The sequence below is a fragment of the Xenopus tropicalis genome, chromosome 4 (genome assembly GCF_000004195.4).
Source record: "Xenopus tropicalis strain Nigerian chromosome 4, UCB_Xtro_10.0, whole genome shotgun sequence".
NCBI lineage: Eukaryota > Metazoa > Chordata > Amphibia > Anura > Pipidae > Xenopus > Xenopus tropicalis.
Genome location: NC_030680.2, coordinates 24,067,951 through 24,095,624, shown reverse-complemented (window position 1 = coordinate 24,095,624; position 27,674 = coordinate 24,067,951). Strand labels below are relative to the sequence as shown.

The 27,674-nt window shown below is 45.0% G+C and overlaps 1 protein-coding gene across 3 annotated transcripts; it reads right to left on the bottom strand.

The window, feature by feature from the left end:
- Positions 1-1,955: 1,955 nt before the first annotated feature.
- LOC100487727 (protein phosphatase 1 regulatory subunit 12A) lies at positions 1,956-27,674 on the bottom strand. Of its 3 annotated transcripts, none has more exons than XM_031900555.1 (24): positions 27,063-27,673; positions 22,359-22,489; positions 20,273-20,391; positions 18,106-18,265; positions 16,798-16,942; positions 16,592-16,666; positions 15,679-15,761; positions 15,228-15,379; positions 14,803-14,879; positions 14,467-14,634; positions 14,252-14,328; positions 13,934-14,158; positions 13,583-13,657; positions 13,001-13,091; positions 12,651-12,815; positions 11,385-11,520; positions 11,168-11,298; positions 10,321-10,377; positions 9,699-9,718; positions 7,756-7,843; positions 6,847-6,951; positions 6,513-6,563; positions 5,870-5,920; positions 1,956-5,690 (listed from the first exon to the last, which is right to left on the bottom strand). In XM_031900555.1, the coding sequence occupies exons 1-24, from the start codon at positions 27,318-27,320 to the stop codon at positions 5,604-5,606; spliced, it is 2,727 nt and encodes a 908-aa protein (XP_031756415.1). In that variant the 5' UTR covers positions 27,321-27,673; the 3' UTR covers positions 1,956-5,603. The 3 variants fall into 3 exon arrangements, 2 of the variants coding, with proteins under 2 accessions (XP_031756415.1, XP_031756416.1); XM_031900556.1 differs by having other exon boundaries at positions 15,228-15,355; XR_004222286.1 differs by lacking the exons at positions 1,956-5,690; positions 5,870-5,920; positions 6,513-6,563 and having other exon boundaries at positions 6,898-6,951; positions 10,145-10,377; positions 27,063-27,674.

Genomic DNA, 27,674 nt, shown 5'->3' with positions numbered 1-27,674 from the left:
AATGCTCCGGCAGGCTATTCAGACCCTAAATACCCCAGGCCACATTACAAGATAGATAGATTTTATAAATCCAGAACACATGGCAGGAGAAATTCTGCCAATCCCATGCACACTCAGTGCACAAATTCCACCCTCGTGCCCATCCCTGTCACAGTGGGTATGTACAATGCAGCCAATGCAAAACTCTATTTTAGTCATCTGGGCAAAGCAGCCATACATCTTCCCTCAATGTACTCCATTATGTACCCCACTGTTGTAAAATATAATAACAGGGTAAGTCACTAGGGAGTTCCATAACCACATAGAGTAATGAGGCTGCAGGACAACCACTTTTATAAAGGCCATGGCCACTGTTGCCTCTAATTCCTTCTTGGCTACATGTGCATAGAAATTATTTTCTGGACATTTTGCTAACTATGAGCTCAGGTCAGAATAAATACAACATTTTTTGTTTTCACACACAAGTGCACAGCTTCAAGGGAACACTGACCATGGCACTCCAAGATGACTTCTAATATCCTCATATTTTACATCACATCGCTAAGCACTATATGAAAGGTGATATCTGACAGGTTAAACATGGCCCTTGTGTATAATATAGCACATGGGGTGCCATAAGGCCCTGGTCAGTGAGGAAAATTCCACAAAACAATGGGAATACTTGATTAATAATACCCAGATCCTGTAAGCATTAATGCATGCACCTAGGCAACTAATATTTGTTTGTTTCTCCCTTTAAGGCAGCGGCTTCCAGACTTTTTCAGGTGACAATTCCCTTTTGCAGGGCCCTCCCTTAATCCACAACAAAGCGCCAGATGTATGTAAACATGACCGTATCAACTATTCATTTTTTCTATATAACTTTTTTATTAATATCAGGGGAGCAGATAAGGGATCACCTCCACTCTCATTGACCTGGGCTTCAAGGGCAACGACTGTTTTGCCACCTGTGAGGCGTGCCATTGCCCCAAACTGAGAATACATAATACATCTAATAGCTCTCTCCTGGCCGGCCTCTAGTCTGGGTCTCCCAGCCAACACAAGGAGGGGGAAGCCCCACAGTTTGGGAATCTCTGTTATAAGGCATGAACCCACAAGTCCTTGTTACAAATGCCATTTGTTGTTACCATGGAAGCAATATTTGAACTTTTAGAACTTCCTCTTCCTGCTCTACACAACAGGAAGCAGGTACCAAACTACCTCAGCTTATAGAAGGTCACTACCTGCTCAAAAGAGAGCTGCCATTTAAAGTAAAAACAGAACACGAATTAAAAAAAAACAAAAAAAAAACAAAAACCTTTAACAAGACTTTTAAAGGACAACTAGAAACTGAAACATACATCTTCCAGTTAGCGTCCTATGTTAAAGTTTCTTATCTTATTTTTGGGTGTCCCTAGTTAAATCTGGGCCAACAACCAAGATCTGGTTTGGGCTGAATGATTTACAGCAGTATTACCCTTATTTTATTCACATTGTAGGGCTCTTAAACAAGGGTGTTTACAATGGGGACCCTGTGCAATGGCCTTTTTTGTGCGTTCTTCACTCCATAGTGAGCTTTAGGGCTCTGGAGCGGATCTTCTCCCGATATCCCCCACCTACGGGTGAATTCAGGCTAATTCAGTCGTTTGGCCCTGGGGATCGAATTAGAACAGCGGTAATAGGCGCAGTCGGTTCGGGGACCGCATAAACGAGCCGATGCGGTCCCCGATCCTACTAAATTTTTTAACCTGCACGATCGATATCTGCCTGATTTTAGACCAGATGTCGGTCAGGCAGGCCCGTCGTGGGTGTCCCTACACGGGTTGATAAGCTGCCAAATCGGTCTAAGGGCCACAATTAGGCCGGCGGGTTTACAATGGCCATTTGATGCAATGGCACGCACAGGGTCACTGTTGTAAACCATGTGCAAGGTCCCTTAAATCACACTTCTAACAGGAGTCACAGGGAACAAGATCCATGTTTTCAAAGTGAGTTTTTATTTGCAAGTCTGGAGTGACAGGAGGGAATCCCATCATTTGTAGGACACACAGCAATGTGTGCAACAGAGAAGACACAGACATGGTTTCAAGAGGGAAGGGATGGCACACAATAACCACATTCCTGACACAGGTGGATAGGAGGTGACAAATTGCCAAATAACACATAAGAACATGAAAAAAGTCAAAAAAGAGCAAAATACACACACACAAATTAGTGCCTTAAAAACAGTGCATTTATAAATTATATAAACAATATTAAAGCAAAAAATAAAGGCAGATCCGCAGCTTGAACAGAAGGCAGTGTTTGGCAAAACCATTTATAAATATTATATATTGCACAAAAATAATAAAACGTGAGTGAAAAGGTAACACAAAGGCAGGAGAGGGAGATAGGGTGCACGCCTGGGGGGAAGGAGTTTGGTTATGGGGCTGTAGGAGGAACAGGCAGTATATAAGTGGATAAACTCAAGCTGATCTCAACTTTACAGACCCTGATATGCCTCAGCTGGGTCCCTGCCAGGAAATGGACTGGATTCCAGCCTCCTGCTTTTTTTTCCCCTGTGCTGCTTCCTGCCGCAGTGTAAAGAATTCCTTTCCTCTGTAAGGTCTGGGAACGAGGACAGAATTCTGCCATGTCACAAGATAGCCCCTTGCTTGCCAACGATGCCGGCAAACCCTTGCCCTTAATGACTGGGGACTGTTGTGTTTTTATATAAGGCCAGTGGTACAGTCACTGCTCGCCAATCCGCCAGATAAAAATAATAACACACTTTGTCACAAGATTTATTTAGACTAGTAAAGGGGAACTCCACCCAAGAACTGATTTTTGCAAAGTGTAATTGTAAGGAACTTACTGCTATACATCAATTAAGCAAAGTCAGTGGTTTTATGGTCATTTGTACATGTTGAAAACAAAGCAGTGTTTGTTTATTCTGCTCTCTGCATCTGACTATCCTGACTATCGAAACCATGTAGCAGAAGTCAGTGCTCCTTCGGGTTTGTTAATCTGGTGGCTTCAGGAGTCAGATGCAGAAGAGAACATAAGTCATACAGAGTGCAGGGCAGGGAACAAAGTGCTAAAAGGAGCTCAATTCTTGTGCCCTGTTTTGCACTTCTCTGAATTTCTGCAGGTCTCATGTTCAAAGACCTATGTTCTCTCCATGAATACAGTGCTGCCTGCGTTCAGCAGCGATGTAATCATAAGGGGCGGGTTGGGGGTGGCACAAGGGCATACTCTGTCTTGCCCCTTACCAGGTCCCTATATTGTGTGTCATTTAGACGTACACGTAGGGAGCACTGGTTGTACTAAATGGCCCCTGCTGGTTTTAAAGTTACAGGCACATGTTCCAGATTTTATCAGCAAGGTGTCATTATGCCTATATAAAGGTGGTCAGCATTAACCCTACATTTAAAAAAGGCCCCCTGCCTCTCCCCCATCCATGCGTTAGTCTGTGTCAATCTATGATTCCCCTTCAAGAACAAGAAAATGAATAACATCAGGCAATGTACAAACACAGGTCTGTAGAGGAAGGCAGAGGGCACCTTTCAAATGTGGCGTATACATGCTTTTATATAGGCATACTGATATATTCCTGCTAAAACTGAAAGGTATCACTATCCCTTTCATAGCAATTGCAATCTACAAATAACTTTAAAACCAATTAAAATGTTTTAAAAAAAATTACACTGGAAAGTGGCGTTTTCAGTTTTTGCGTGCAGGACCCCTTAAAGGGATGGTTTGAATAGGGATGTAGTGGGAAAGGCGAGATCAGCACTGTAGAAATGTCCACATGCTTTGGGTATCCTCTCTGGCTCATAGTTTCAAAGCTTATTTATAGGTACTCGTAAAGTGAAGGGTTTGTATCATGTAGCTTATTAGAACTAATGTATTTGTAGTGTTTTTGCCAAAGGTTTGAACCCACCTGATAAGTCATTCTTACTGGCCCGTCCATATGTTCTCAATGAACATGCTCCAACCACTTACAGGCAGGCCCAGACTAGCAATCTATGGATTCTGGCAAATGCCAGAGGGGCTGTTGTAAGATAGACAGTTACTATTTATTGTGCCTGTGGGGGGCTGTGTGTATTTGACATGCCAGGGCCTATAAATCAATCCCAGTCTGGACAATATTACATGGTATAGCTGTAACCAGTGTAAACAAAATATCAGGATATCAGGATTTGCAAATCCCCCTCTCCGAGCACCATGTGTGTGCACATCGCACATATCTTGCTGCTAATTCTAATGCCTTGGTAGTGTACAGAACATTTCAACACTCTGGCTACAAAAGGGTTTAAATGGTGCCCGCGTGAGCTTATTGGACACAGCCGAGCAGAGGAAAAAGCCATTACAGTAGGCACTCCCACTCTGGCAGTAATGGATTTGGGACGAGCACAGACACCTTGATCAGTGCAGCAACACATAACAACCAATCAGCAGTCTGACAGCCATAGACATGTGAAAGCTAATTCCTGACTATAGATGAACTACTGCACTGAGAGTATCACACAGGACTGGATAAAGTCAACCAACCTTTCCCTGAGGAGAATGGATGATCTAGAATTAAGGCGCGATTAAGGGGAAATATATTTTTTTCCAAATAATAAATAGCATCTCTCTCCCATAGGAACAAACAAAACACCAGTGCAGGTGGTGGGGGTGGGAACAAAAGAAAAAAATAGTGATTAGAAGACATAAAACGTCCTCTTTATGGTGCCTAAAATGTGCTCAAGTACTGGACAACATAGTATGATACCTACCCCTACCCTGCAGCCTCTTTCAGCAAAGTGACATCCATTGCGAAAACAAATATACTGGGAAGGGGGAATGGGGGGTATAATGGCCGTACAAATTTGTGCTCTTTCCAAGATTCAATTTCGGTTGATCAGACGGTGTTTGCCCCACGCAAAAATCAGTGTTTCTTCTGTGACTTTCTTTCTGTGCACACGTTGTGGGTGGAACACACTTGTCAGGACAGGACACATCATCCACCCCTCACATCCGAGGTCCCAGTAGCTTGACAGTGCGCCAAATAATCCAGCCGTCTTTCCCACAGCTCAAGCTGCAACTCCCACAATTCTACTGGACCCAAGGGGAATAAGAATGAACGGCATCAAAAAGCTGACCTAGTGTCGGTTTTCCAGAAAGTTCTCATTTGTCTGCATTGCAGTGCATTTGCACTTGGGTTCTTCACCAGACATTAGGTAGGTCTGCATGACACGCGTCGTCAACCCAATATAAATTCGAAAATGGATTTTGGGTCAGGTCCAGCAGAGGTGGTTTCTGCAGATGAATCCATAGTGTATGGAACAAATAATATAATTTACAGGTGAAATAGGTAGAATATATGTTCCCAGTTAAGTTGCAAATGGTCCAAGACATACGCTCTGTGTTTCTTCAGCTGGAGACACCATGAAAACGCTTCCCCATCCCTTCCTTTATGTGCCAACAAACCTCCAATGTGACAATTCCTGGACAAATTCAGGGGTGGCTGAGTGTAAATACGTTACATAGATACATCCTCTATTCTCCCACATCCTCCATAAATGCTATGTATGCCCGAATGGACGGTCCCAATGCTAGTGACAGGTGGGCGAGAAAGTATCCCCAATGTAGCAGCTGTGCTATTTGGACAATTTACTGATGACACGGATCAGTGCTCCATTCTCATCTTTCAGACGCTGGTTATCAGCCTTAAGGTCCCCAAGAACCTTTAATGAGAAGAATATATAATATGAAATCAAAAGCAGTGCTTTTACCAACATAAAAAAGGTAGTCAGTAGCAACTAAAACAGGCCGTTTGGCCACATAAGGCTGATCTGACCATTATGTATATACAGTATATATAGGTCTGACAGATGCCAAAAGGTATGCTTGGTATTGCTCTCACCTTCAACTCTTCCTGCAACTCAGACAGTCTGCGTTCCAAGATAACCTTTTCCTATGAGAATCATAGCAGTGTAATTAGATCTCAAATCAGTATCAAGTGGACAATATTTGTATCAAGGGAAACTAGGTTTTACTATGTGAACTGGAAAGGTTGCCCTTATAAGGGTATTCCAGTATCATTTACAGGAAATCAGGAGAGCACAGTATTTCCATCAGGTTGCTTCAACCTGCTGTGGCTTGGAATTATCAGTGGGGGCACTCACATCTGGTTCATAACACATGGGTCGTCAAACTGATGACCCTAACCTTCCTTCTGCCAATCTTCACTTATACCTGTGCCCAATCCACCCATCTCTGATGTCTCTATACGGGGCTGGGAAGGCAAGTATTCTAGTATCCTATTTTGAATCCCAGTCCAGGTCTGGTCTTACTTGAACAGACACTGCCTCACTACAGGGTGGCCACAAGCTCCTTATCACCAGTCTCCTGTTCTGTGTTTATAATTCCATTACAAGAAGCCAAAAGGGGGAGTGGGGTGGTATTACTCTCTCAGGAGCTTGGTCAGCCCAATGGAAAGGGCTGTAGTAGTTAACACAAATCTGCAGGAAATATTTAAGAATAATATCATTATACAGCACATGTACCTTCTTCTCTGTGTCAATCAGAAACGATCTATCAACGCTTCTCTCTTGTCTCTGAAAAACAGAAGAGTTTACATTAAAGCACTGGGACATTGGTCATGTTTTGAGTGCAGACTGACTCCAGATGACATTTTGCAATAGACTTACATACTACATCAATTTAGGTGGCCAAATAACCATGAAAATGCTCAGAAATCTTATTTACTCCAGCTGGCCATTTCATTTTGCTTCCTCTAATGATGGTTATGAAACAAGCCTTATGTTACCTGGATATGTAACTTAAGTCTATCTGTTACGCCCTGAATCCCCTGTAACATCTGTAACTTTATTTCCTCACCTGTTGGGCTCTTTCAAGCTCAGCTTTGGTCTCATTAACCAAGTTCTGGGTATTTAGCAGCTGGGAGCGTAGGCGTCCATTGTCCCTCATTAGTTCCTCATAAAGCTATGGTAGCAAGACAAACCAATAAGTAATAATATGAATGACACAATGCCCAGCTAAGAATGCTGGGAGTTCTGATCACACATTAAAATATATATCAGAAACTTTACATATGAAATAGTACAGATGAAACTTTATCTGATTTGTTGGGATTGTGAGTTCTATTTGTGAGCTCCATTCCCTCTGAACAAAGCAATCGTCAGGAGGGTACTTCAGTCAGGGGCCCCAGGACACAGTGGCAAATGTGGGGTTCATGGGGTGCAAAAGTGGCACAGATTTGGCAGATGATCTGTGGCGTAACTAATATGCAGCAGGCCCCCTTACAAAAAAATCTTAGGAGGAGCCTGGTGCACAATGATCCATAAGCGGCCTCCCACCTGTGGGTGTCATCTGCCCACCCCCCGCAAGTGTCTTCTGCCTGCCCGAGTCTTCCCTCCCCAGCTGCTCTACTACTTGTGAGTGGGGAGGGAAGACTTTATAGCTTTAAAAGAATAAGCCCCCACGATCCGGGTCCCCCTGTTGCCCATGCCCCCCATAACCGCAGGGTCTATATGTAATGCCGCCACTGCAGATGATTGGTGGGGATTTGACATAATGGAGTGTGGCTGTTTTACACTGGGGCCCTCTTCTGCTTGTTGGCAAGGGCCAGCTCTTAGGGGGCCCAGGTGGCCAGCATGCTATAATAAGGCCCCCCTGGTGGGGATGCTAACTAACTTAGTAGTATTGGACCCCATAATTACTGATGGCAGCCATGGCAATCAAGTGCCAGTAACAGTGAGGCAATATCAAAGACCTCCACACACTTACTTTTTTAAAATCTCTTGTATCCCGATACTCAGACGCTAGCGATGGCTCTCCTTGGACTGTAGTGCGTGTATGGAACCGACTATCTGCCCTAAAGAGACATTTGTAAAATAATGTTTTTTTTTAATCTAAGAGAAGAATGCTCTAGATGGAGAGCAGTATGTGCCAATCACGCTGCCCCACACATAACCTCCTAATACTGGCCTAATGGGGAAGGTGGGAAGTGGGATCCTTGGCCAAAAATGGACCTTATAATTGTTAGATTTATCTTGTACTAACAAGAAGTTTAATAGGTATCCCTCCAGTTCTCAGTAAAGGCCAAACAACAATTAAAGGAACAGTAACACCAAAAAATGAAAGTGGTTAAAACTAAAATACAGTGAAACTGATGCCCTGCACTGGTGTGTTTGCGTCAGAGAGACTACTATAAATTATATAAATAAGCAGCTGTGTAGCCACAGGGGTAGTCATTCAAGCTGGAAAAAGGGAGAAAAGGCACAAGTTACACAGCAGATATGATATGATCTCTGTAAAATACAATGGTGTTTTACGGAGTTTATCTGTTATGTAACCTGTGCTATTTAGCCCTAGTTCAATATGACTGGCTATCCCCAAGGCTACACAGCAGCTTTGTTTTTATAAACTTTTACCATCACAAGGCAACAGTATACAGGTATGGGACCCCTTATCTGGAAACCCACCATCCAGAAAGTTCCAAATTACGGAAAGCCCATCTCCCATAGACTCCATTTTAATCAAATAATTCACATTTTTAAATATGATTTCCTTTTTCTCTGTAATTATAAAACAGTACGTTGTACTTGATCCCAACTAAGATATAATTACCCCTTATTGGGGCAGAACAGCCCTATTGGGTTTATTTAATGGTTAAATGATTCCCTTTTCTCTGTAATAATAAAACAGTACCTGTACTTGATCCCAACTAAGATATAATGAATCCGTATTAGAGGCAAAACAATCCTTTTTTGTTTAAATAACGGTTTTAGCAGACTTTAGGTAGGAGATCCAAATTACGGAAAACCCCAGGTCCCGAGCATTCTGGATAATGGGTCCCAAACCTGTATAATATTTTAATTACTTTGATACACTTCACTTTCATTTTTTGATGTTACTGTTCCTTTAAAACAGAATCTACTGAGGTCAAAATGAGATAATATTAGTTATCTCTATTACATAAGTAACAATGTTTTCTGTGAAGCAGAAGTCCTGTCTTTCTCTGCAGTGTCTCAGCATTCAATTATAGATAGATAGATAGATAAGCCATAGGTGGTATATCCTTAATTTACAAAAAAGTAAATAGTAGCAATACCCTTGAACCCCTGGGGGCTTGGATTAGTGACAAGAGGCTCAGCCTAAAGGCCTGCTATGGCGAAAGCCCAGCTTGAAGGTAAATGAGAGTGGCTGTTATTGACACTATGGCTAAATGACAAATACACCTATGTTTCCAATGTTTTCCCCTTATCTGTAATTTTGTTATAAACTATAGTCAGCCTGACCAAAGGCACAGAGTCCAAGGGGGCTTGAACTTAAAAGGTCCAACAACCACTGCCTTAGCCTCTCTTGGACGCTGACCAGACATGCTGTGCCCAACCGGCAATAAGAGAGCTGTGCAATTTAAGTAAAAAAATAACATTTTATCAGTCTCTTTGTGTTTTATCCGCATCATTTCCTGGCATGTCTGATAGATTTCAGCTCCAGCTACAATGTTCCTTTTGCTGCCAGTGTAAATCCAGTGCCTGATTACGACATTGATGTTCACACCCACTCCCCACGTCCCTCACCAATCTGCACATCTGCTATCCCACAAACGTCTCTATTCAGAACCCACAGTGACATTTTAGGCGCTGCAGAACGTTGCACTATGCGTGTCACAGGCGCAACACCTTTATTAACACAATAGCCATCAGACAATCAAATATTCTTACCGAGAAACAAGCCCGTCTACCTGGGAGGGAAAAAAAACAAAAGGCATTGTGTCACGTAACTCAAACGGAAAGCGCGGCTTAAGCACAACACAAAGATGAATTCTATAGCAGATACATGTATAAATGTTCCATACCGTGACCGGACTAAAGCCTCTTTAGTACACACAGCCAGATGGTGGAACAGGCATTATTGACCATTTTACAAACTGTGATAGATAGGCCAGTACAGACCCATATCAGGCAGCGGTGACATAGGAGTAACATGGGTGGTCCCACTGCCATATATCTCTTTACACAAACTATATATCAGTTGTATATTTATAGCAGAAAGGGCTACAATGACAAATGTGTATATCTCCAATCACAGCTTAAGACACAGACACAGTGGGAGTAGCCACGATTTACAGCCGGTGTATGATTGCACGTGCCATAGTTATGTTACTTACCAAGACAGGTGCTCAGCCAGGCAGCAAATGGAAAAATAAAACCAATATTACACAGTAATAAAGGGACAGCTTGTATTCAGCCATTTATATAGGAAGCATTTCCTAACCACATCTACTATTATATGATGCCCATGAACTCTATCAAACTGAAGGATTGCATGTCTGTGCCAAGGCACCTGAGTTTGTGTGCTTTCGCCATTTCCTTCTTCATCTTCAGAGTCTTCCTCGTCGCTCTGTAAAAGCATAAGAATAACAGTAACTCCCAGTACAGCAGGATTTTTGCCCCACATATTATACCAGGCCATAGACTGATGTTCCAATGCAGAGGTTAATTGCTTTCAATAGATCTCTGCTACTGCGGGCAAGTAATCCCTTCTAAATACCTTTCCATTGTCAATAAAGGGAAACATAGGTGGCAAGGCCTGCACATCACCTTGGTAATTGTGCGATGATGCCTGTAGGAAACTTTGCGCGACTTTGGAAAACTGAAACCATGAGTAGGCCTTTCCTATGGTGAATGTCTTTGTTGACAGTGGAAAGGCATGTTGGAGCAATTAAGTCACCCGCGGTAGCAGAGATCTATCGCAGGTGACTAAATAACTCAGTGAGACATTAGCCTTAAGGGGGCCATACATGGGCAGATTGATTTAAGCTGCCGATTCAGGTCCTTCAGACCGATTTGGCAGCTTATCTGCCCGTATATGGGGACCCCTGACAGGCCTACCCAACATATATCTGACCTAAAATTGGCTATATGTCAATTGGGCAGGTCTGATTTTTCCTGTCCCCGCCTAGCGGGGACAGGGAAATACACCATGGGCCTTGTGCAGCAACACAAGCAAGTTTGTTTCAGCTCAGTAACCCAAAGCAAGGAACCTGCAGTCAGCTGAACTGCCCATGTTATTACATAACCATCTATATCTGTGAGACAGTCTCCACTCTCGCTATAGGTATGACATATAAAAAGTCCCTGATACAGGACCCTCTTTTTCCCTGCAGCACCACCACAAAGCAGGCTCTTACATCTCTAGTGGTCAGTGGAACGCCTGTAGATCTCCGCTTGCCTCGTGGTCTTCTCCTATCCTTCACCCCTGCTTTATTTTTCCCACCTTTCTCATCACTCTCCTTCTCATCCTCCTGTGACTTTTGCATCTCTGTAAAGAATGAAGTGTCACCAAACCAACAAAAAAAAAATCATCTATAAAGATGACCTTTCCTTTTCTTTTCCTGCAGGTCTCACCTTTGCTTTCTAAGCTCTGGCCTCCGGTTGTTCGCCTGTGGGACCCTGATGAGGTGGGTGCTGAGTCTGGAGTAGTGAGCCCTAATAGGTCAGATTTTTGCAAGCTGGCAATGCGAGCCCTCCAACTGACCTCCGTCTGTAACAACAATGCGACAAGTTCATACACTGGCTCCAAATTCAAATTCACTGGGCAAATAAAATAACAGATTGGCCAGACACTTTGCTTTGAGAGCAGATAAGATCTTGAAATACTTTGATACAGGTTTTTGTCTTTATTCTAGTCGAATTTTGGAGAAGCAGCGAGTCTCCAAGTCCTTGAAAGGTGAAGAAAGTGGCATTCCTGTACTCTGTGTTCCTGAATGTTCCCCATCTGGTGATTGGCCATAGATTTTAACTTGACTGCATGCTGGGGCTGATAATAACCACTATTCAAACCATTTAAAGGGGAACTCTGGCTTCCAAACCAAAATTTGTTAAAGAGCCCCACACAACACAGAAACCCCTAATATACCTATCACTGTAATCTGTTCCTTCAAAAAGCATGGACAAATACAATCTTTATATGCTGAAATCCAGCTGCAAAACATTTGTTCTCTTTCTGAAACATTTGAAATTCTGGCAGGGGAGGAGGGACTAAAACACTGATGTTACAAACTGTAACAACTTCTCCACAGCTTACAGACAGCATGTAGAAACTACATAACCCACAATGCATTGCACTGTGATGTTACTTTTCTTATTGACACGTGCAGGGAATTGTGGGATTGGGAGGATGCAGGCTGAAGGCAGGCTTAGGGCAGTTGCCTACTGTTACATTTCTTAAATCTTAAAGTAGTCAGCCAGATCAGGGAACAGGGAACCGTATTATTACATATTATTACATATTTTAATTGATATATATTGCAAAGTTGCTTGAAATTATGTTTACTTTTCAAAAATTGGAGTTTCCCTTTAATAGACTATGTCTGAGTATTTTTCTTCTGAATTTGTCATCTTATCTCTTGACCCTTATTCTTCCATGTAGGCCTTCCCACAGTCAAAATAGCTGTCTTTAACTGTTGACAGTCAGTCTGACCAGGCTGGTGAGCATCAGTCCAACATAAAATACTGCAGCGTTTCCTTGCACTGTGGGCGCCTGTTCTGTATCATTTATAGTAGAACCATATAACCAGTATATATATGATAAACATTACTTTAAAATCTTTTTTTTTTTTTTTTATCTAGGTCCCATAGATAAGATTCCTAACTATAAAGCAATCTACTCACCCCTTCCTCGCTGGCTCCACGGCCAGTCCTGGCTTTTACTTGGCTCTCTCTGTTTGTCTCCTCCTCTTGGGCCTTGACTGGCTCTGGGGTTGCCTCAGCCTCTTTATTGTCCTGCTGACCCTTCATAACCTTTTCTGCCTCCTTCAGGTCAGTAAGAGTCACTCCCTGATGAACAGCAAAGGAAAAGGAAGATGGATATAAAGAAAGGGCAATGCCTAATAAAGGGGGCATTTTTACATATATTTATATAGAGTTATATGAAAGAAGTTATGAATAAAGCAGAGAATGTAAGACACACTAGAGATAAGTGTAAGGCAATAGACATGCTGAGAGAGCAGAGTGCAGCTCACCTGAGTGGACCTTCGAGACTGTCGTGCATGCCGAGACCTTGCCTTACGCTGAGCCTCAGCCTCCTCATCTCGCACTGGTGTCAGATAAGACCTGTTAATATAGGGAAGGTGAGTCAAGCAGCAGTTCATAATGTATTAATTCTTTAACCCTCCTGTGATGTGTAGCTTCTTCTCTTCTTTCTCCCCGCCACCATGCCAACAGCATGCCCTTACTGCTGCCCTAAACCTGGAGCCTACCCCTGCTGCACCAAGAACTGCACCCACCCCACCCAAATTAAAAACTGTCCCCTTCCTTTGGTGCACCAATGTCTGGCCTGTCCCTCTGCTCCAGTAACTGCTGGGATGGGGATCCCTCTGCCCTTCCCGAAACAACCTATCCCTTCTTATTGCACCAAAATCTGACCCCACCAAGCCTGGGCTGGCAACCTGTGGATTCTGACAAATGCCAGAGGGGCTGCTATAAGATGCCATAGACAGTCACTATTTAGTGGACCTGTGGGGACTGTTTGGGCCTCTGTGTGCCTAATCCGGACCAGGACCACTCCCATTGTGATGTCACTTGTTCCTCCATATCACCCTCACCTGCGCCTCTCCTTCGTCTCAGTGTTGACCACTGGCACTGTATTAGTGGTGATAGCATTAGTAGTCCCAGTTCGTCTGGAATAGGAAAGGATAACAGTTCTTACTCAAACTAGCAAAGAAAGAAATCTAAATATGTATCTAGACTTTCATCTGCTTTCATTGTAACCAGTTTGGTGTTTCAATTTTGGTGGCTTCACTTGTGTGCGTAAAGGCAAGAGATGAAGTGATTAGTACCATAGCTCCACTCATTTTACTTGAACATACGCCATCTGGTCACCATGAACCCAAAAGTAAGCAAGAGCGTGACCTGTATGGCGCCACACCTCCCAACACAGTTACAGGTTGCCCTACCTTCCAAGTGCATCAGGTGTAGAAATTTGGTTCTCTTCTTTGGCAGCTATAGGTGTTTTGTTTGGCACAGGAGCTTCTGGTTTGGGTGTCAAAAGCTCTCTCCTTGGGATGGAATTTTCAGTTTTATTTGCGAGGGTTTCACCTCGCTGTCTGCGCAAAGAGCTTATACTATCCTCCCCATCGGTACGCTGCCGCAAGTATGATCTTTGGCCCAGCACTGTGTCTCTGCCAAATGATTAAAAGAGATTAATTTTAATGGTATCCTTCCCTTAAATGCTGAGCAACTGCCATTTATACCCTGCCAGTTCAAATACTCACCTAGCATTCTCCTGGTTACTAAACAGCTTCTGGTTTGGAGGTACACGGGCCAGACGAAGCTCAGAACCAGCCTTCTCCTATGGAAGATATCAGTCTGTCAGAATGAGAACCCTTCACTAGGTACAGCTAGGGCAAGTGGTCCCCAACCAGTGGCATAACAAATCATGACATTCAAAGGAGGAGAAAGGGATAAGCAAACCCCCAGAGGCACATACCCTCTCAGATAGCTGAGAACTAGAGGCTGATTTTGGCAATGCCGCCCTTCTTCCTTCCTCAGGGGCAGTTCCTGTACTCAGTGCGCCAGTGCTTCCAGTCTTCCTCAGAGAGGCTCGCCAGGAACCAGAGGCCGGCTCGGACTTCTCCTGATCCTGCAAACTGCTAGTCTACACAGCATACAGAAAACAGAGTTATCTAAAACACACAGGCCACAATAACAATCAGCCATGAAAGGAGCACAGATGTAAGGGAAATAGGTAATAGAAACATACAGGCCAAAGAAAACATGATATAAGCTTATCTCCTTTACAAAGTCCGCCCCTGGCTTCTCTCACCTTCTTTGCTGCTGGCTCCGGAAGATTCCGCAATTGATTGTTTAAGTTATTTATTCTTTCCTGAGCTTTTACTTTCTCTGAAAAAGAAATGGTGTGGATAATCGTAAGGGCCACTGCCAACACAGAAGAAAAAGTATGGGAACAAAATGCAGTATACAGTAGTAGCTCATTAAGGGGTACTGCTTCACATCATGGTTGACCAATCAGAAACAGGCAGCTCTGTGTATACTATCAATATACCCTCCACACTGTCCTAATTGGTCAATCAAGCAGTAAATTTTAAGTAATGTTACAGTGTGTCAGACATTTAATGAGCCCAGATCTGTCACGGTCACTTTAGCAGTAATTATCTGTAAAAGTGGAGAGAGGGCAAGAGAGATGACCCGGGACAGACATGGGAGAGTGGAAATAAAGGGCACACTCACGTGACTCTGTGTCAGACCCAGACTCTGCATCAGATCCCACAGCAGTGGGGATAGAAGGAAGCCCAACGGGTGGGGGAGGTTGCGCCCGACGCTCCTTATCCTGGACACGTAATGCCACTTTCTCCTGGCTGCTCATACGAGAAATAGAACTCCTAGATAAACAAGGGGCAAGGGAGGGGGAGCGTGCAGGGATCAGTGCAAGGTGTGCAAAAAGTGTCTGGGGCCAACACACCATGTGTCACTCACACTCCCCTGTGAAGCAATCCAAGCATACACACGGTGCACAACAAACTCCCCTCGTGATATAAAACAGTGCGACGTCCAACCACAAATCATCCCATGTGCAACTCACAGCAAAACCCAAAAACCAGTCTGTGGCATGATCAGAAGCACAACAGCTCAGTCACTAGGCCATACCCCCATACCCCCACTCACACAGACACACACAAACCTTCGGCTCTTGTTCGCTGCATTCTGGTTCAGGCTTGTTTGGTTCATAATTTGGGGTGCCATTTTCTTCTTCTCCAAACGTAGCTGAATTAGGAATATAAAACAGGAATGAGGAAAGTGGGTTATGGGAAAATCAAATGGCTTGAGGGTATCATGAACAGAGAGATAGAGATGGAGCTCAAGGTATAGCAACATACCTACTCCCATGTATATGAACGGATAGGTTCAGGGTCAGACTGAAGGGTGCAGGGCCCCCTGCAACGGCCTTCACATCCCCCCCCGCAGGGACCCCCACAGTGGCCTTCACATCCCCCCCCCCCGCAGGGACCCCCACAGTGGCCTTCACATCCCCCCCCCGCAGGGACCCCCACAGCGGGCTTCACACCCCCCCTGCGCTCACGCTGGGACCCCCACCACCAACCCCTCCTCCCACCAGGCTCCCACCAGGGTTGGCCCAGTCTGACCCTGGATAGGTTAGGGATATGTCAAAGGGGAACTCCACCCAAACACAACAAGTTTTTTGAAAAATAAACATAATTTCAAGCATTATACATCAATTTAAATGAATACATCAAATTGTAACATCAGTGTTTTAGTCCCTTCTCCCCTGCCAGGATTTCAAATTATGCAGAAATAGAAGAACTGTTCTGCAACTGGATTTCAGCATAAAACAATGGCATTTATTCATACTACAGATTACAGTGATAGGTGTATTAGGGGTTTCTGTGCCGTGTGGGGCTCTAAAACGAATTTTGGTTCGGAAGCTGGAGTTTCCCTTTAACGTTAATGAATGGTGCCCTCACTCTGCATCAGTATACAGCATTGCAATAGCCCCCGCTCCATCTGTACATGGCAAGCAAAGTGAAGTAATAGTAGAATTGCTACATACAAGGAAAAGCCCACAGTATTCTCACCACACTCTGTTTGTCCTTTAATTTTTCCAGCACTGACTCTAAACTGTCATCAGCAACATCCATGGCAGTCTGGCCCTGCAACAGAGAAAAGGCACAAACCATTTATTGCAATGAGATTCCCTTATAGGCACAGGGCACAGCAATGGCGCAGCCATCTTGAATTCTGTATTAAGAATAAAAACCACTGACCACGCCCCCCCCCTTACCACTTTGTTGATGATCTCCATGTCACAGAGAGCCTCAACCAACAGGCGACATGCTTCCTCCTGGCCCCAGTGAGCGGCCGCGTGCAAAGGTGTCCAGCCATCAAAGTCTCGGGCATCCACGTCAAAGCCCAGTTGTAGAAGCAACCTGAGTTGAATGAGAGTAAATACTATGAATCAAAGTGGTTGTTCACCTTTAAATTAAAGGGGAACTCCACCCATCACAACTTAAGCTTTTTGAAAAGTAAATATAATTTCAGTAAGGAAAGGAATGTCACAGTGCAATGCATTGTGGGTTATGTAGTTCCTGCATGCTGTCTCTAAGCTGTGGAGAAGTTGTTACAATTTTTAACATCAATGTTTTAGTCCCTCCTCCCCTGCCAGGATTTCAAATGATGTAGAAAGAGAAAAACTGTTTTGCAGCTGAATTTCAGCATATATAAAAGGTATTTATTCACACTTTTTGAAAGAACAGATGATAACGATAGGTATAGTGGGGGTTTCTGCGTTGTGTGGGGCTCTAGCAAATTTTGGCTTGGAAGCTGGAGATCCCCTTTAACGATTTTTTTTATACCCCAAAAGATATGTTTCTTGCTGACTTGACCACCTACATGCTGTGCCAATCAGGCTGATCATTTAGCCACTGGGGCACCGATCGGATCATAATGGCTATGCTTGTTAGGAGAGGACCTTATCAACTCACCTATGTGATCTTCACCCAGCAGGACTTTCAAACCTGTCCAGGTTATCTTTGAGCAGATTTTGTTTAGGAATGGGCCCATACATGGGCAAATAAGCTGCCAACTAAGTCTGGCTGTGACTATTCAGCAGCTAAATCTGCCTGTGTATGGCCAAGCTTTAGAGTGAAGACACACTGAGCTACTAGTAGCAGCTACTTTTTCATGGCTACTAAAAGTGAGAAAATACCCTGCCATAGACAATACTGAGAATTGCCTCTGCTAAAACACACCTAGAAACAATTATCAGTAAATGATCAGCATTGTCTATTTTAGTAGCCACAACAAGTAGCTGCTTCTAGTAGCTCTGTGTGTCTTCACCCTTAGGATATTTTGCCCACCATGAGAAACACTTTTAAGACACTGTAGAAACTCTTAGGCTGAATCTCATCTCAGCACTGCATATTTCTTGCCATTTTGCCGATTGGTGCTTGGGCAACGTGAAAAAAAATCCTGAAATGCCTGAATGTGCCATTTCCCTAAATGCTGAACTTGAGAGAACGCTAAATAAATAGAGCTGAAGTGGAAATGGTTTGGAACCTGTATAACCCCAAGGCTAGTGGCTCAGGCTCACCTTATCACCTCATTGTAGCCCTTGGCTGAAGCCACATGCAGAGTGGTGGCCCCGGTCGTTGGATGCCTGACGTCCTCGGCTTTCCCGCAGTTTAGCCAATGTCGCACGTCTCTCAGCATAACCTCCTCCTCCTCCCTCCGCGCTACATCTGCGTCCACGCCTTAGAGCAAAATAGATGGGTAAATGTGAGTGACAAAGCCAGCAGAATCACAGCATTCCCAAGAGTTAAATACCATTACATGGCGGTGTCATGTTACCTGCTCCTCAATGCAGAATGTCTTCTGGAGACAAACTTGTCAGACACACCTGTCCCCGCCTGAGGCAGATGCTTTTGCCTCATTGTTCCCATATCACCTACTTTTTGCCGACAGCAGTGCACAAAATGCGATTGTTCCTACCATGTTAGGCCAAGGGAGCCCACAGCCCCCTCATTCTAGCTGGAGTCAGCAACAGTGCCCCTTGCCAAGCTCAGCTTATCCAAATGCCACACACGGCGAACAACGCTTCAAGGGGTAGTTCTTCTTTAAATTAACTTTCAGTATGATGCAGACATTGATACATTCAAACAATTATCAACTGGACTTAATTTTTTATGGCTTTCCAGTTTTTTTGGCCAGTAGTTATCCAGTTTGGTATTTTTAGCAGCTATCTGGTTGCTAGGGTCTTATTTACACTAGCAACCAGGCAGTGGTTGGAACAAGAAATGGGAATATGAATAGGAAAGGGCCTGCATAGAGAGATAAGTAATAAAAAGTAACAATAACAATAAAATTGTAGCCTCGCAGGGCAATAGTATTTGGCTGCCGGGGTCAGTGACCCCCATCTAAAAGCTGGAAAGGAGCAAAAGAAAAAGGCAAGTATTTTAAAAACAATAAAAAAAAGTAATGAAAATAAATAGCAGAGTTGCTAGAAATAGGGCATTCTATAACATACTAAAAATTAACTTAAAGGTCAACCACCTCTTTAACCCCATTAATGTGCAGAAGAGAAAAGGTATTTCTGGTAAATTTAGCAGCAAAACGCAGGGAGTTATGGCCCCAGGGCCAGCGCTATGAAGGGCAACAAATAGTTGTGAGCAGCAGTTACACTGCTTTATTGCTTTTCTGGTAAGTGGCTACTGTGGGACAGTGCATAGTGAGGCAAGATGGGTGCATGCTAAGGCAAGGTGGGACAGGTATAGGACCCATTTTCCAGAATGCTCGGGACCTGGGGTTTTCCGCATAAGGGGTCTTTTCGTAATTTGGATCTCCAAATTGTTTCAACTCTAACAAGGATTAATTATATCTTAGTTGGGATCAAGTACAGGTACTGTTTTATTATTACAGAGAAAAGGGAATCATTTAACCATTAAATAAACCCAATAGGGCTGTTCTGCCCCCAATAAGGGATAATTATATCTTAGTTGGGATCAAGTACAGGTACTGTTTTATTATTACAGAGAAAAGGGAATCATTTAACCATTAAATAAACCCAATAGGGCTGTTCTGCCCCCAATAAGGGGTAATTATATCTTAGTTGGGATCAAGTACAGGTACTGTTTTATTATTACAGAGAAAAGGGAATCATTTAACCATTAAATAAACCCAATAGGGCTGTTCTGCCCCAATAAGGGGTAATTATATCTTAGTTGGGCTCAAGTACAGGTACTGTTTTATTATTACAGAGAAAAGGGAATCATTTAACCATTAAATAAACCCAATAGGGCTGTTCTGCCCGAATAAGGGGTAATTATATCTTAGTTGGGATCAAGTACAGGTACTGTTTTATTATTACAGAGAAAAGGGAATCATTTAACCATGAAATAAACCCAATAGGGCTGTTCTGCCCCCAATAAGGGGTAATTATATCTTAGTTGGGATCAAGTACAGGTACTGTTTTATTATTACAGAGAAAAAGGAAATCAAATTTAAAAATCTGAATTATTTGATTAAAGTGGAGTCTATGGGAGACGGCCTTTCCATAATTCAGAGCTTTCTAGATAATGGGTTTCCATATAACGGATCCCATACCTATACCAGCTGCAAGGTTCAACCTGAGGCCTCCAGTTGAGGTAGAACCCGAAAACTAAAAAGCATGCTGGGGGCTGTAGGTACATACCAGCCGCAGGACTGCAGATCCCCACCCTAGGTACGTGACCAACACACCCATGTATTGCCGGCACTCTCACCTTGCTTTTTGACCTCGCTTTTCAGCAGCTTCTCCATAGCGCTCTCGTGGGACACATCGAGAGGCAGCTCCCCTTCACTATTCACAGCAGCAACACTGGCCCCATTGGTGATCAGAAATCTGTACAGAGGGGGGGAAGCCATGACAGTACTGTAAGCAGACAGCCATTCGCAAATCTGTTCCAACCAACCGACCTGAGGTTACTGACCCAGGTACAGGCAGTGACTATCTTTCCTTAAACAAAGGGCACAGAACATTTAGGGTGAAGACACACTGAGCTACTAGTAGCAGCTACAAAAATTCTGATCATTTAGTGATAATTGTCTCTATGTGTGTTTTAGCAGAGGCAATTCTCAGTATTGTCTATGGCAGGGTATTTTCTGGCATTTAGTAGCTGTGACAAGTAGCTGCTACTAAGTAGCTCTGTGTGTCTTCATCCGTAATCCCCTCCTTAAGGGTTAAGACACACAGAGCTACTAGTAGCAGCTACTTTTCCATGGCTACTAAACGCCAGCAAATCCCCTGCCATAGACAATACTGAGAATTGCCTCTGCTAAAACACACAGAGACAATTATCAGTAAATGATCAGCATTGTCTGTTTTTGTAGCTGCTACTAGTAGCTCTGTGTGTCTTCACTCTAACTGTATTTACACTGGAGCTGCCATACTAAAATATTCTCCATTGACAGTATCAGAACAATGGCTTTTCTTACATAGAAAGAACTTCAGCTATGGCGGCTGTCCATATAAACAACCAGATACATGTAAATAGCTTGTGTTTTTGCATGCAGAGAATATTCCTGCTCAGCTTATTTGTATATGTAATATAAGAATGTTTGTGTACCTACAACAGGGAAATCAGACTGCAAGCTACTCCAGGGGCAATTAAAGTAACCCTTTTAAAGGGGTAGTTCACCTTTAAACTTTTAAAGTTAACTTTTAGTATGTTTTAGGCTAATTCGAAGCAACTTTTCAACTGGTCTTCATTTTTCTTTTTTTATAGTTTGCCTTCACCTTCAGCCTCTTTCCAGCTTTCAAATAGGGGTCACTGACCCCGGCAGTCAAAAAACTTTTGTTCTGTGAGGCTACATTTTTATTGTTACTGTTCCTTTTCTATTACTTAACTTTCTATTCAGCCCCTCTTCTATTCATATTCCATTCTCTTATTCAAACCAATGGCTGGTTGCTAGGATAATTTGGACCCTAGCAACCAGATAACTGCTGAAATTCCAAACTAGAAAGATGCTACATAGGGGTATGTTTACTAAGAATGGAGATAAATATCACCGGTGATGTCGCCTGTAGCAACCAATTAGGTCTTTGCTTTGATTTCTAACTTGTAGGTGACTGTTCAAATCTTATTGCTGATTGGTTGCTATGGGCAACATCACATTTGTCTCCAATCTTAGTAAACACGCCCAATAAAGAGCTAAATAATTCATTATCCACAAATAATAAAAAAAGAAGACCAATTGCAAATTGTCTCAGAATACCACTAACATACTAAAAGTTAATTTAAATGTGATCAACCCCTTTAAAGTGCGGCACAACATGTCATCTCTGTTAAATGTATAATAGAAATAATAATGGGCGGGAGCTACCCTAATGCTTGCATCTAGCAAGCTCCATTCTGTCAGCTTTCTTTTATTTAAATAGAAATATAGAGTGAATATGAGTGAAATGATTATGAATTTAACCTTTCCAGGGGCCAGTCCCCCAGCTGTGTGTGAGGGTTAACAGGCCCTACATCCATTGGTGTCTGGAGCTGCATTTATGGTGTTCTACATTCCTACAGGGGGCGCCAGAACCATAAAGGTGCAGCAGAATGAGGCTCCTATACTGAGAATGGGGGCAGAAAATGGTTCAATCAAGCCCCACATGTTTAAGTACAACTCCAGACAACGGGGGCTACAGATATTTCTTTCATGCTGCTGCTGCCAGAGGGACATTACAGTAAATACAGAGGCAACAGGGCAATTGCGATGGAAGCAGATGTGTCAGGAGTCAGTACAGACACTAATGATACGCTGAGAGAGGCCACACAGACAGGAATGGGGGGGGGGAGGGTTAGTTTAGGAAGAACTCACTGTGCAATACTGACGAAGCCGCAGGATGCTGCTGCATGGAGAGGCGTCCACCCTTCATTATCTGGCTGGTTTACGTTCGATCCATTCTCCACCAGGAACTGCACCATTTCTATATTCTCATCAATGCAGGCCTGGGGGGGGGCAGGGAGGTCAGACCAGTGAGAGGCTATGTATGTGCGAGGCTACAGTCATGGCGGAAGCAAGGTCTCACCATATCATTAGGGAGAATTCCTCCTGACCTCGGAGGGCAGCTCTAGCCCTGATCAAACACTTTTATGATGGGAAAACTGTACTTTGCAGACAAAACATGAGACAAGTAGGCAGACGGGTCAGAGAGAAGCATCAGTGAGGTGCACTTATAGTGTTTATATATATATATATATATATATATATATATACATAGTGTATAGTGTAGGACATAGGCATCAGTGAGGTGCACTTATAGTGTATGTATGTATATATATATATATATAGTGTATGTCACTGCTGGGCAGGCAGTGTTGGGGTGCAGTGATTGGGGTACAGCCAAATGGACTAAGCAGTGAGTGATGGAGTACAGTAGAACTGAAAGGAAAGGAGTGGGGAGAAGGAATTGATAATGGGGAGAAGGGGCAGGGCTGTTTCAATAAATAAATTGTCCAGGGCCCTCCATTAAACCTTTCCATCGCTATATCTTTTGACTAAAGCATATCAGCTGGGAAAGCTCAACATAACCATTTACTTTAATTTTCTATTACAACAAATGTTCCTTATGGATTTTATTTATTAATAAGTGGCAGGTATTTGTGATTATGGGTTACCTGCTTGCAATGTTGTTGGTCCCGGACAGCGCCTGGATCTCATCTCTGCTTCACTGACTATAGGCTATTCCTTGCCATAATAGATTCAAGTTCTACTGCTTCAGGGTAGTTATTTTACAAACACCTTGGGGTAGCTGTGGGGGCCCACCAATCAGATGTTTGCCCTGGGCCCACTGGTACCTTTAAACGGCCCTGGAATGGAGTGATAATGGGGAGAAGGGAGTGACGATGGGGAGAAGGGGAGAAGGGAGTGATAATGGGGAGAAGGGAGTGATAATGGGGAGAAGGGAGCGATAATGGGGAGGAGGGAACGATGATGGGGAGAAGGGAGCGATGATGGGGAGAAGGGAGTGATGATGGGGAGAAGGGAGTGATGATGGGGAGAAGGGAGTGATGATGGGGAGAAAGGAGCGATGATGGGGAGAAAGGAGCGATGATGGGGAGAAAGGAGCGATGATGGGGAGAAAGGAGCGATGATGGGGAGAAAGGAGCGATGATGGGGAGAAAGGAGCGATAATGGGGAGAAGGGAGCGATGATGGGGAGAAAGGAGCGATGATGGGGAGAAAGGAGCGATGATGGGGAGAAGGGAGTGATAATGGGGAGAAGGGAGTGATAATGGGGAGAAGGGAGTGATGATGGGGAGAAGGGAGCGATAATGGGGAGAAGGGAGTGATAATGAGCAGAAGGGAGTGATAATGGGGAGAAGGGACTGATAATGAGGAGAAGGGAGTGATAATGGGGAGAAGGGAGTGATAATGGGGAGAAGGGAGTGATAATGGGGAGAAGGGAGTGATAATGAGGAGAAGGGAGTGATAATGGGGAGAAGGGAGTGATAATGGGGAGAAGGGAGTGATAATGGGGAGAAGGGAGTGATAATGGGGAGAAGGGAGTGATAATGGGGAGAAGGGAGTGATAATGGGGAGAAGGGACTGATAATGAGGAGAAGGGAGTGATAATGGGGAGAAGGGAGTGATAATGGGGAGAAGGGACTGATAATGAGGAGAAGGGAGTGATAATGGGGAAGAAGGGAGTGATAATGGGGAGAAGGGAGTGATAATGGGGAGAAGGGAGTGATAATGGGGAGAAGGGAGTGATAATGGGGAGAAGGGAGTGATAATGGGGAGAAGGGAGTGATAATGGGGAGAAGGGAGTGATAATGGGGAGAAGGGAGTGATAATGAGGAGAAGGGAGTGATAATGGGAAGGGAGTGATAATGGGGAGAAGGGAGTGATAATGGGGAGAAGGGAGTGATAATGGGGAGAAGGGAGTGATAATGAGGAGAAGGGAGTGATAATGGGGAGAAGGGACTGATAATGGGGAGAAGGGAGTGATAATGGGGAGAAGGGAGTGATAATGGGGAGAAGGGACTGATAATGAGGAGAAGGGAGTGATAATGGGGAGAAGGGACTGATAATGAGGAGAAGGGAGTGATAATGGGGAGAAGGGAGTGATAATGGGGAGAAGGGACTGATAATGAGGAGAAGGGAGTGATAATGGGGAGAAGGGAGTGATAATGAAGAGAAGGGAGTGATGATGGGGAGAAGGGACTGATAATGAGGAGAAGGGAGTGATAATGGGGAGAAGGGACTGATAATGAGGAGAAGGGAGTGATAATGGGGAGAAGGGAGTGATAATGAAGAGAAGGGAGTGATAATGGGGAGAAGGGAGTGATAATGAAGAGAAGGGAGTGATAATGAAGAGAAGGGAGTGATGATGGGGAGAAGGGAGTGATAATGGGGAGAAGGGAGTGATAATGGGGAGAAGGGAGTGATAATGGGGAGAAGGGACTGATAATGAGGAGAAGGGAGTGATAATGGGGAGAAGGGAGTGATAATGGGGAGAAGGGACTGATAATGAGGAGAAGGGAGTGATAATGGGGAGAAGGGAGTGATAATGAAGAGAAGGGAGTGATGATGGGGAGAAGGGACTGATAATGAGGAGAAGGGAGTGATAATGGGGAGAAGGGACTGATAATGAGGAGAAGGGAGTGATAATGGGGAGAAGGGAGTGATAATGAAGAGAAGGGAGTGATAATGAAGAGAAGGGAGTGATGATGGGGAGAAGGGACTGATAATGAGGAGAAGGGAGTGATAATGGGGAGAAGGGAGTGATAATGGGGAGAAGGGACTGATAATGAGGAGAAGGGAGTGATAATGAAGAGAAGGGAGTGATGATGGGGAGAAGGGACTGATAATGAGGAGAAGGGAGTGATAATGGGGAGAAGGGACTGATAATGAGGAGAAGGGAGTGATAATGGGGAGAAGGGAGTGATAATGAAGAGAAGGGAGTGATGATGGGGAGAAGGGAGTGATAATGGGGAGAAGGGAGTGATGATGGGGAGAAGGGAGTGATAATGGGGAGAAGGGAGCGATGATGGGGGGTGTGAGGAGCTGAGCTTGAGACTTTAACTCAAGAGATGGCAGTTTGCTAGTGGAATAGTTACATTTGATATTGGAGCCCCAAGAAGAGGAAATAACCATGATAGAATAGAATAGTTGGGGTTGAGATGGCAGCTTTAGCAGAGAAGACAGTTTGCTAGGGAATAGCTGGGCTTGGGGCAGGGGATACAGGATCAGGAGACAGTTTGCTAGGGAATAGCTGGGCTTGGGGCAGGAGATACAGGATCAGGAGACAGTTTGCTAGAAATTTTAGTTTAATCTAGCATGGCCTTTTTTCAAATAAACAACTCCCCCCCAACCTTGTCAATACCATGGGTACCCCTATAAATGAACCCCCACGTGTTGTTTCTCACTATGAGCCAAAGCACAGAATTAGGGGCATTCCCGTTTGTTCATTATTTGGGAGGCTGAGGTGATTTCCCTTAATACTGGAAATGAATAAAGAGTGGGATGTGGAGCTATAATGTAAAGTTACAGGGGGACTTTGGGGGCCTGAGTAGCTGCAGGTGCTGAGATAAATGTACCAGGGTGTGAAGCAGCCAAGCAGGGCTGCCCAGTCTGTATGTGGGACTCTGAGGGGCTGATGGGAGTTGTAGTAACAGCTGAATGTGGGCAGGTAGGACTTCACTGATACATTCCTATAGTTTTAGAGGGAAACTTTAATCCTTCAAACAGTGGGGTTAGGGTGAGTGGGCTAGGGTGAGTGGGCTAGGGTGAGTGGGCTAGGGTGAGTGGGCTATGGGAGAATGGGCTAGGGTGAGTGGGCTAGGGTGAGTGGGCTAGGGAGACTGGACTAGAGTGAGTGGGCTAGGGTGAGTGGGTTAGGGTGAGTGGGCTAGGGAGACTGGACTAGAGTGAGTGGGCTAGGGGTGAGTGGGCTAGGGTGAGTGGGTTAGGGGTGAGTAGGCTAGGGTGAGTGGGCTAGGGTGAGTGGGCTATGGGTGAGTGGGCTATGGGTGAGTGGGCTATGGGTGAGTGGGCTAGGGTGAGTGGGCTAGGGGTGAGTGGGCTAGGGTGAGTGGGCTATGGGTGAGTGGGTTAGGGTGAGTGGGCTAGGGTGAGTGGGCTATGGGTGAGTGGGCTAGGGTGAGTGGGCTAGGGTGAGTGGGCTATGGGAAAATGGGCTATGGGAGAATGGGCTAGGGTGAGTGGGCTAGGGAGACTGGGTTAGGGTGAGTGGGCTAGGGTGAGTGGGCTATGGGAGAATGGGCTATGGGAGAATGGGCTAGGGTGAGTGGGCTAGGGGTGAGTGGGCTAGGGGTGAGTGGGCTAGGGAGACTGGACTGGGGTGAGTGGGCTAGGGTGAGTGGGTTAGGGTGAGTGGGCTATGTGAGAATGGGCTAGGGTGAGTGGGCTAGGGGTGAGTGGGCTAGGGTGAGTGGGCTAGGGGTGAGTGGGCTAGGGGTGAGTGGGCTAGGGGTGAGTGGGCTAGGGTGAGTGGGCTAGGGGTGAGTGGGCTAGGGTGAGTGGGCTATGATGGGGGTGCTCGGAGAAGCCACAGTACCTGGTGCAGAGCCGTCAGTCCATCCACATTGGTCCCGTTGATCGGGGCCCCGGCAGCCAGCAATTCCCGAACCTCGTCCCGGTCCCCGGCGGAACAAGCAGCCATAAATACAGCTCCCTGGGCAAAGCGGACCCGGGCAGCGCGGCGGGACACACCGGGACCCCCACATCTCTCGGTCTCTGATCCCATCCATCGGTTCAGCTGCTCCTTCCGCTTCACCTTCGCCGCGTCCGACCGGTACCGATCATCCGCCGCCATCTTCCGAGTCCTGCCCGGACAGGAGGGGGGTGAGAGGCGGCAGCGAGGAAGGAGGGAACCGGGGAGAGGCCGGGGGAGGAGGGTGATGGGGAGAGGCCCAGTAGGAGGGGAAGGGGGAGTGAGAATCCGCAGGGTTCGGGCAGTGACACTGGAGCGGGAGGGTGAAAGGAAACGGGGTACAGGGGGCACAGAAGTGGGGTTCGGAAGTGGGAGCCCAGGCTATAGCGCCACAGGGTGGGAAAATGAGCAGAGAGGGACAAGGAAGGGACTGGAGAGGCGGAGGAGGGGCTGGAGCTGCTAGATGTGGTAAGGAGCTGGGGAGAAATGCGGGGCTGTAGGGAAGGAGAGGGGAGA

Excerpts from the sequence above, each read along its gene's own strand:
- LOC100487727 (XM_031900555.1), bottom strand. The coding sequence starts at position 27,320 with ATGGCGGCGGATGATCGGTACCGGTCGGACGCGGCGAAGGTGAAGCGG. Across the intron at positions 22,490-27,062 it reads GACTGACGGCTCTGCACCAG|GCCTGCATTGATGAGAATAT; the intron begins GTACTGTGGCTT and ends GCCCCCCCCCAG. Across the intron at positions 14,159-14,251 it reads AGTAACCAGGAGAATGCTAG|AGACACAGTGCTGGGCCAAA; the intron begins GTGAGTATTTGA and ends ATCATTTGGCAG.